General features: G+C 29.3%; 1 protein-coding gene across 1 annotated transcript; it reads right to left on the reverse strand.

The window, feature by feature from the left end:
• Window positions 1-2,246: 2,246 nt before the first annotated feature.
• LOC110643668 (tubulin beta-1 chain) lies at window positions 2,247-5,679 on the reverse strand. The gene is made up of 4 exons (XM_021796125.2): window positions 5,526-5,679; window positions 4,561-4,968; window positions 3,980-4,249; window positions 2,247-3,192 (listed from the first exon to the last, which is right to left on the reverse strand). Exons 2-4 carry the CDS (start codon window positions 4,952-4,954, stop codon window positions 2,516-2,518), a joined length of 1,341 nt encoding a protein of 446 aa, XP_021651817.1. The 5' UTR covers window positions 4,955-4,968; window positions 5,526-5,679; the 3' UTR covers window positions 2,247-2,515.
• Window positions 5,680-10,630: the final 4,951 nt, after the last annotated feature.

The raw sequence follows: 10,630 nt of genomic DNA on the forward strand, positions 1-10,630 counted from the left end.
CTTATGAACTTAAATGGTTGAAAGGATTATTGAATTCTCTTGGTGTGGCGCATACTGAACCTATGAATTTGTATTGTGATAGTCAGGCAGCTCTGCATATAGCTGCTAATCCTGTCTATCATGAACGTACTAAGCATATTGAAGTGGACTGTCATTTTATCCGTGATGAGATATTGAATGGTAACATTCGAACAGATTATGTACGTAGTTCAATGCAACTGCGGATATCTTCACAAAGGCATTGGAAAGGATCAGTTTGACTTTCTTCTTCGTAAGTTGGGCATTCGAGATCTCCATGCTCCAACTTGAGGGGGAGTATTGGAAAGGCAGCTGTTAGCTGCCACTTATTTTGCATTTATTTAGGGCATTTGTTTAGGAATTTTTGTATGCATATCTGTTCTTACCTTTTGTTGTATGATTCTGATACAATTTTGGTAGTTTAGCTTGATTAGGAACTTATTTGTTAGCTGTAATTTTTATATATATCTTTGATTTCTGGGGTAATAAACATCAGAATTCTTATTCCAAATTTTCTTAGTTCTTTTACACATGCAAACCTCTTGGCTCAAATAGACGCCAGATTAACGCAGCAAGCCAGCAAAAAATAAACCCAAAGTAATAAGAATAAGAGATTAAGGCAAGGCTTTCTCTACATTGAAACTCTGATCTGCTTAGAACCATTAACCAAAAACCTATCTACAGCCTCCCAAAGGTAGAAGAGAGCAACCCGCAACTAGAAGGAGGGATGGAGAGCCACCCCTATTCCCTAAAGGCAAGGGCAATCGCTGCTTGGCAATAAAAAGGCTTGAAAGCTCAAAGAAGAAAGGACTTTGTTAAGAGGAAATTTCGCTCTTAAAACAAGGGATAGAATAATGTATTTGTATGGAAATTCGTACATTAATTTTATGATTTAATATATATTATCTCAAAGTTAAATCTCTTATTTCTAAATTTTATAAAAATTATTAAGATAAATTACGTATCCTTTTATTGGGTGAGAGTGATTCATCTTATAAAAGTGCATTCAATTAAATCAATGGGGATAAATTGCCTCTCATGATTTGGTTGTTAATTACTGATGAATGAGAGAGAATCATAGAGTCAAGCTAACGAGGGTAAGGTACTTGGATAAATTTTTGGCATTTCTTTTGCAAAGGTGAAACGAAACCTCAATGATCAACTATAAATACTAAATTAGATTTCAATTTCAACATGTATAATGATGAAGGATGGAATTTTTGTAACTATTTATAGGTCTAGAAAGCCTTTATGTAAAATTTGAACAGGTGGATAACTCTTCTTTACACGAAATTTGATAGAGAACAATGGAGTATTTTGGTTAAATTTTACGAAAAATTATAAATTTATAAAATTTTTATAAGATGATCATAAAATTTTATTAAATTATTTTATTTTTTTATAATAAAATAATTTTAAGCATAGAATATATCCTATTTAATAATAGCATAAAAATGATTATGGAGATAGGTTGGAGGTGAGGATTGCTCCTTCATCTCTACCCCACGTAAGTTTACGATAAGACAGTTAATATATAAAGCAGGGTGAATTATATTGCGACGACTTTTTTAGTTTTTATTTTAATTTATTATTATATAATGTAAATTTATTTATTAAAAAATAAAATATAAGTTTTAAATATAAATTTTAATTATAATTTTAATAATATATTTATATTTTTATTAAAATTATAATATTTAAATATATAAAAATAAATTATATTTTCATAAAAAATAAATATATTATTGAACGAGATGGCTTACGTAGATCGAGTTTGATACTTTTCCCATTCCTAATCAAGCGTACAGCCTGACCGGCTTGACGAGACACAACATGACAAATAATGACAGCTGTCCTGAGACTATCATTTGTCTTTTTTCTCAGGCCAAAAGAGATGGAGCTTCCCCAACAACTGCAAGCCTGCCAACCTAAATTGATAAGGAAAGTAATGATGAAGATGAGAGCAAGTATTTTTTGTTTACCTCGTTTCTGTGCGTTACAGGTCTGGACATACAAGTGAGTGAAAAATAAAAAGAAAGGTGGTAATAAAAATAAAGCCTAAATTAAAACTTAAACTGAGGCCCATAATACTGGGTCAATGTCCAAATTGACAGTTGTGTTCTAACACTGACCATCACTTAATTATTGATACTTGGATAAACAAAAGGAAATGCATAATGTCTGAGAATTCAGATTCCTGAAACATCAAAATCCAAGGCACATGGAGAGGCTTAAAAGACTCCAAAAACTTCATTATCTTCACAGGAATATGAAAAAGGAGGGCAAAGCCAGAATAGAAACCATAAGTAAACAGTACAAAACATCTTTCTCATCTCCCACATCACTAATATTTGACAACTAGAAACAAGCACCCATGTGACTAAATATAGTCACTTTTACAACTCTCTTCAACATTGAAACGATTCACACAAAAAGCAGAACATATGTTTAGACATCATATGCTGTAAAAGACATGGTAAAGGCATCTCCCAGTTCATTAAATATCAGCAACCCCTTCCTCTTCTTCATCATAGTCAAGCTCCTCTTCAGCTGTGGCATCCTGGTATTGTTGATATTCAGACACAAGATCATTCATGTTACTCTCAGCCTCAGTGAACTCCATTTCATCCATGCCTTCCCCAGTGTACCAGTGCAAGAAAGCCTTTCTCCTGAACATGGCTGTGAATTGCTCACTCACACGCCTGAACATTTCCTGTATTGAGGTTGAGTTACCAATGAAGGTTGATGCCAAAGAAAGTCCCCTAGGAGGAATATCACAAACGCTAGACTTGACATTGTTGGGGATCCACTCAACAAAGTAAGAGGAATTCTTGTTTTGGACATTGATCATCTGTTCATCCACTTCTTTTGTGCTCATCTTACCCCTGAACATGGCTGAAGCAGTCAAGTAGCGCCCATGGCGTGGGTCTGCAGCACACATCATATTCTTGGCATCCCACATTTGCTGAGTAAGTTCTGGGACGGTTAGTGCTCGGTACTGCTGGGAACCACGTGATGTCAGAGGAGCAAATCCAACCATAAAGAAGTGTAGACGGGGGAAGGGGATGAGATTCACTGCAAGTTTCCTGAGGTCAGAGTTAAGCTGACCAGGAAACCTAAGGCAACAGGTGACCCCACTCATAGTTGCAGAGATCAGATGGTTCAGATCTCCAACTGTCACAAAACAACAAACAACAAATTAAGAGCTTCAATCTTAATACGAAACAGAAAACATGAAAATGTCAATGAAGAAAACATGGGAACATTTGCATATAAGCATCCCTCCAACAGTAAAAAGCATATAAAATACTATAGAACAAAAGCATAACAATGTCTACACAAAAAAAAAAAAAAAAAGACCACAATTCATAAAGATGAGATGCAAATCCATTGTTCTTCAAAGCCAGTTGTCTAGAAAATTAAACAAGGGTTGTCTTTGAACAAATAAGCAAACTTCACTGACTACCAGACCTAAATCTTTTCTTCTACTCACAACTAACAAACAGTTGTCAATAATGAACAGTCAAAGCAAACATTAAATGAAAGAAGCAACTATTAAATACAAATACTATATGCAACAGTAACCTATGTCTTCACAAGTGATGGAGAAAGCAGCCAGGCAACCAAGGATATGAGAACAGCTACCCCTAATACAATCAAAACAAAGATTTTTATGTTCTACATTATTTTTTCCCTTAGATCAGATTCACAGTTTTTATAAAGCTCAACAAACTAAGCCTGAACCCTGAGTTAGTTACGACCAACTGCATAAATTATTTTTCCAATATGTTTATATGTTCCGGCAATAAAATCATCTAACCCAAAAAAGCAACCTATCCAAAAATTTCACCAAAGTCATCGTTTGTTAATCAAATAAACATTCCTTCAAATTTGCATAATTGGCAAACACTTAACTAGAATATACAACATTTGATGGAACATAGAGCTAAGATGCACTTACAGCTGGGAGTAGTTAACTTGAGAGTCCTGAAACAGATGTCATACAAGGCCTCATTGTCCAGCACCATGCACTCATCAGCATTCTCAACTAACTGATGTACAGAAAGGGTGGCATTGTATGGCTCAACAACAGTATCTGAAACCTTGGGTGATGGGAACACGGAAAAAGTGAGCATCATCCTGTCAGGGTATTCCTCTCTGATCTTAGAAATCAAGAGAGTTCCCATTCCAGAACCAGTTCCACCACCCAGAGAGTGGCAGACTTGAAAACCTACACAAACAGAAGACAAATAAAATGGAATAAATTATAAATCAAATGACAAACAAAGCTCAATTACTAGAAAGAGTTAGTAAGAAATGGAAAAAAATCAATTTGTTCGAAGGGGGAAACACAACCAGAAATCTCAATTTCATGAGTTCAGTGCTTTTTTAAAAGAACTTCATAGAGCTTATTGAAGGACATATTTGAAAAGCTAGAATTGGAGATCATAAATGAAATTAAATGCAGTCAAGAAGGAGATTCTACATCTATCAAATGGATTAAAGAATGATTGAGGACACAAACCAAGCAAGAATATACACCTTGTAGACAGTCACAGTTCTCGGCCTCCTTCCGCACAACATCCAAAACTGCATCAATCAGCTCTGCTCCCTCAGTGTAATGCCCCTTGGCCCAGTTATTTCCAGCACCAGACTGCCCAAACACAAAGTTATCAGGCCTGAAGATTTGACCATAGGGACCAGTCCTCACACTGTCCATGGTACCAGGTTCAAGATCCATAAGCACAGCACGAGGTACAAATCGCCCGCATGAGGCCTCATTGTAGTACACATTGACGCGCTCTAACTGCAGATCAGAAGATCCAGTGTATCGTCCCGTAGGGTCAATGCCATGCTCGTCACAAACGACCTCCCAGAACTTGGATCCGATCTGGTTACCACATTGTCCACCTTGAATGTGAAGGATTTCTCTCATTTTTCTTTGTTTCTCTGTAAACAAACGACATCGAAAATAATTTCAGGACCCCAATCATCTATCTAAACCGTTCGAATTCCAGCAACAGTTCAATAAATGAGAACAAAACAAATCGGATCGGAGAAAATTTTAAATAATTACTTGGAAAATTAAATGGGATGGAAGAAGAAACATAATTACGTCAACCGAGAATTTCAATGGATTCAATGAATTTAAGAACAATCATCTCAATGAATTTAAGAACAATCATCTAACTGCAATATATAACACAGAATGTATAGAAAGAAAAGGAAACTGAAGGATACAATTGCCTAGAAAGAATAACTCAACTAAGCTTCAATTAGAACATATACAAACAAGCAGTCACAGATCTTGCCTATTTGGCTGCCGGAAAATGCAGGAAAGTAAAAGAGAATTCAAGTAAATAAACATTAAAAATAACTCAATAAATTGTAAATAGAAGCTCAAAACAAAAGGCTTCACTTATTTTACTCTGTTTCCTCTGTTTTCTAAGAATCCAAACAGAATTCAAACTAGAAACATATATCAGAACTGAGAAAGCGAAACTTACAGTCGACGTCTAGTAACCGGCGACAGTCGGTGGAAATGAGTTGTTTCTGGTGATAGGGCCCGAGTGAGGCTCGAAAAAGTGAGAAGATGGAGAAGAAGAAGTGATAATAGTGCTTGTGTGGTGTGCTTGCGAATATATCTTGGGTATAAAATGTGCGGTTATATAACAAACAGATAGGGCAAGGCTTTAGGATCTGACGGCTAATGTTATTTCCCTCCATTTTTTGTTTTGGTATGCTGGATGCCGTTGGATGGGGATGTTTGAACGGTTAGGATGTTGGTCTGCTTTGACCGAGGAAATGATATTTGATTTTTGAAAATCTTAAGATTTTTTTTTTGACGGTAATGGCCTTGCCTGAATGACTATATTGCCCTTTTATTGTACAGCCAGAGCGGCACGGCCAAAACTTGCTGACGCCACGTGGACGAGTAAAAATCATAGTCCTCCGGCATGCACGAGGAAGTGGGCTCCATAGTGGGGTCCATGGATGACCCAGGCCCACTTATTTTGTATGGATGCACCGTCAATTATACTTCAGATATTATAATAATAATAATAATATGGTGATTAACGATAGGATCGAAGTTAGAGCAAAACCTAACGTTTTTAGAAACGTTTCAATTTTGAATTCAAATATTTATATTAATAAATATTTGAATTGTTTCATAATTTTATGATTAACATTAAAATGGACGTTGATATTGCGATTACGCACTCTCTTTCATTTTTGACATTTTTACAATCATTATAATATTTTGAATTATTATAATACCTTTTAAGACTTATATTCTTAAATTTTATTTGTTTCATGAAAAAATATAGTATAAAATATATTTATATTTTTTTATCATTTAAAATTAAAAATAAAAATATGATAAAAAAAATATTTTTTAATAATAAAAATGCTATTCAAATTTTAAAAAATGATTAGAAAATTATTTACCCAATACTTTACTATCATTTGTCCTTTTTTTTTTATGGGCCCATATAAACTTTTGGATCACTAAGACTAATAATTAATTAGTATTTTTTTTTTCTTTTTACATAGTTTTTGATAATAAATTTAATTTTTTTAACGGATTTTCAACACAGCACTAGTAATTAATTAGTATCTTTGATTTTTTATTTAGTTTTTGACAATAAATTTAATTTTTTAACTGATTTTTAATATCATATGAAACAATAGAAATTATTTTTTTAATATTTATTTAAAAGTTATTTTTCATAAATAAATTATTTTTCTGAGAAATAAATAGAGTTTTAATTTGTTTTCTAATATTAATTTCTTCTGTGCTACCTTTTAAATATTATTTTTAATTTAAATTGACAAAAAAAAAAACTTTGCAATATCCCTTAATTTTAAAAAATAATTAAATCATTTGAATTCTTTATTTTGAAACTAGCTTTATAATTTGAGAACTTAAAAGTTAAATTTTGAGAAGAAGCACAATAGAGTTTGAACTTAGGTGTAATGATTAAAAGTTTTGAATTATGAGCCGTTTAATTCACCTTTTGGATGTATCTAATAGATGCTAGATAATTAAATAGGTAAATTAGAGTATTTAATAAATTAAAAAAAAAATTATAGCGATGAATAACTAACATGATCTTCAGCTGTAGTTTATATCGATTCTATTTTTAAAACTATAATTTTTTTTAATTTTCTACATCTAAAAATTTAAAATTAATTATAATTTTTTTTTAATTTTTTTATCAACAATAATAATTACTTTATTATTTTATAATTACAATTTTAAAGTTATTTAATTATTTTTTAAAGAATTTAATTACTTTTTTATTTTAATAATAAAATAAATAATATAATATAATAAATCAATGACTATATATTTATTTCAAATATAAAATAAATGATATAATATATTAAATAGGTAATTATATATTTATTTTAATAATATAATAAATGATATAATATATTAAATTAAAAATTATATATTTAATTTAATGACAAAATAAATGTTATAATATAATAAATTATAATTTTATTTTTATTTTAATAATAAAATAAATTATATGATATATGTTCTTGTTAGTCAATTTATATATCAATAGTAATAGCTAAGCATAATTTTACCAAATACTTAACATAAATCAGTTATTATCAATTACCAACTATCAATTAATAGTAACAACTATCAGTTAACAATTATCAGTTTTATCTAATAGTTAAACTAAATAGATCGTTAGAAAGTTATATATTTAAAATACAAAGGATCAATTGTTAATTTTACAAAAAAATATAATGATGGTGGGATGGCAGGCAAGTCTTTCAATGTACATTATCATAAAAAAAATAAAATAAAATAAAATAAAGTAAAGTAAAAGTTTGATTTATCAAGTCTAAATTATATTATTTAATTTTATAAGTTATTTTTCTTAAAAAAGAAACATTATTTATTTTCAAATTCTCATGTTTTAAAGGGATAATGTCATAATTATGTCTAAAAAATCAGATTTATTATTATTATTATTAAACAAAAATTGATTTTCAAATGATGTGAATGGATATATATATATATATATATATATATATATATATATATATATATATATATATATATATATATATATATATATATTACCTACTGAATTTGTTTATTAATATATCAAATAACAGTATCATAATTATAATATTTATTTAATTAATTATAAATGATTTAATTGGTTCTATGCATTACATTCAATTGGATGACAACAAACTTATTACTTAAAGATAAATTTAGTTATAGATATTAGATGAATTATTTAATATCATATTAATTGGGTGGAATGTTTACTCTATTTAATTATTTTTTTAGGTTTATACATACTTTTGAACAAAATTTACTTTAGCCATAGATGCTTAAGGTTTTGCATTTGTAAATGCCTTCTTTTTTTTTTCTATGAATGCAATAATTTTTTATTATTAATTTTGAATATTACATTAAAAAGGTTATAATATTATATAAAAAATATGGTACGTCTAATAGAAATTTAAATTTATATGAAAATAAATTTAATAATAATTTAATTAAAGTTCACGTTCACTTATAAGATAAAGATAAAAATGTCATTTCACATGAAAAATTCAATAACTCTAAAAAATTTAGAGTTGGGTCCATGTTAAATTAAGGGAAGAAGATAATAAGGTTAATATGTATTCAATTTACATGTAGAATTTTGTAAAATTTTAAATTAATTAATTTTTTTAATTAGTTTTATATTTATAATAAAAAAATCAATTTTTTAATTTAAAATATTTATTATTTTTAAAAAATAAAATTCATATATAATTGCTTAAAAATTCTTATAAATTCTTTTCTCGCGAATAAAAAATAGGTGGGAGGAGAGACCTTGGTGCAAAGGACACATGAGACAGAGATATAGCTCGTATGACCTCTCAACCAACTGCCATCATCTCATTCCAGTTCACATATCACATTCACTCTCTTTGTACCTAAACATTAATTGAGTACCTTCTCAATTTCTATTTTCTCATTATTTATTGAATAAATGTATTAAAAAAATTGCTTAATTGATTTTCTCACCCCCTTTATCAATATGAGAGTGAAAAATTTATTAATTCAAAAATAATAATAAAAAAAAAGAATAAGGATTTTTAAATTTAAGATTCATAGTTTATGTGGGTTTAGTTTTTATAATATTATTGATTATGATAATTAAAGTTTATGAAAAAAAAATATAATTTATTATTAAATATATAATTTTAATATTTAATGAACAGATTTATGAAGGATTTCATTAAACTTTTCATTAGTTGACTTGTTGAATAATATTTAACTAATTTAAAACAAATTATATAAAATCATCAAATTGAAGACATTTTCATTGTATAATTTATTGCACTTGCGGTTCATTTAATAAATAAAAAATAGACTTTTACTATTTCGTTCACTTTTTCATGTATACAATGATTATGAAAGCAGTTAAATTATTTAAATTTTAACAAAATATTTTTTCATTTGATTAAATTACCCTTTATCTCACTTAATTATCAAAAAAAAAGGGTGTTAAGATGAGTTTTTTAAAATTATATAATTAGTGTTTAATAGAGACAATAATGAAATTTTAAAAAATAATAATATTTTTTATTTTTTAAAACTAAATAACAAAAAAAATAGACAAAGGAGTAATAAATAAACATGAATTCCAAATATATGTGAAGAGAAATGTGAAAGAATTGATTATATCTTGGTTGGTGTTGAGTGGAGCATTGTCTCCAAGTGAGGAAGATGGTTTGGTCCAAAGCATAATTGAGATTGTTGATCTAAATATAGACTTATCATAATTGAAAAGTAATTCTCTATACCTTAGATTCTGAATTTTTTAGGTTTTAATATAAGGTTAGGTAGGATAATTAAATAACAAGCAATCAATTAAAAAAAAAAAAAGAAAGAAAAAGGCCACTAGTTGGCTCATTTCAAAGCAAGAGGCTCAGAATCAGGTCAAGATTAGACTTTTATCATGTTTTTGACATTTTGTATGGAGATTTTTTTTCCCTTTATTAGCCACAAGGATTAGAATCCAAATCTATGAAGCAATTTATATTATATATGTTATTTTCTATTATAAAGGGTGGCTTGAGATATGCTTTATAATGGCACCCTGACAGTCTTTGGGCTGTAAAGAAGGTTTTAGTAGAGTGCATTTGGACTGCAAAAAGGTTTTAAGTAGCACATTTGGATCTGATTATTAGTGAAACATTGGCCTTGAAGACCTTCTTAATGTCCTTCAGTTCCCAATGAATGTAGAAGCTGTGCTGATAAAAGTTGCTTCAGTCAGACATTTTACTGACTTATTTTTTACTTAATCCAGTTTATGAATGTTTATGATATAAATATGTGATACTATTACCATGTTTTTGCATGCTGCTGCTGGCCAGAATTTACAGTAATCTTTGGGTACCACTGGCTAATACACTGATTCTGATGAGTGAAAAAAGTCTCCTGAATCATTGATGATGGTGATTTGGAAAGATAACAGGACATAAATTGATGGGATAAAATGGGGCAATGTTGCTTAATCTTAGACTCGCTAGAATTCTACTAGATTACCAGCATTCTTATTGGAGTATAATTCCAGATGAA

The sequence above is a fragment of the Hevea brasiliensis genome, chromosome 16, assembly GCF_030052815.1.
Source record: "Hevea brasiliensis isolate MT/VB/25A 57/8 chromosome 16, ASM3005281v1, whole genome shotgun sequence".
NCBI classification, from domain to species: Eukaryota; Viridiplantae; Streptophyta; class Magnoliopsida; order Malpighiales; family Euphorbiaceae; genus Hevea; species Hevea brasiliensis.

Coding starts and splice junctions, on each gene's coding strand:
- LOC110643668 (XM_021796125.2), bottom strand. CDS start 4,954: ATGAGAGAAATCCTTCACATTCAAGGTGGACAATGTGGTAACCAGATC. Junction 4,250..4,560: donor GAACTGTGACTGTCTACAAG/GTGTATATTCTT, acceptor CTGTTTGTGTAG/GTTTTCAAGTCTGCCACTCT. Junction 3,193..3,979: donor CAAGTTAACTACTCCCAGCT/GTAAGTGCATCT, acceptor GTTTTGTGACAG/TTGGAGATCTGAACCATCTG.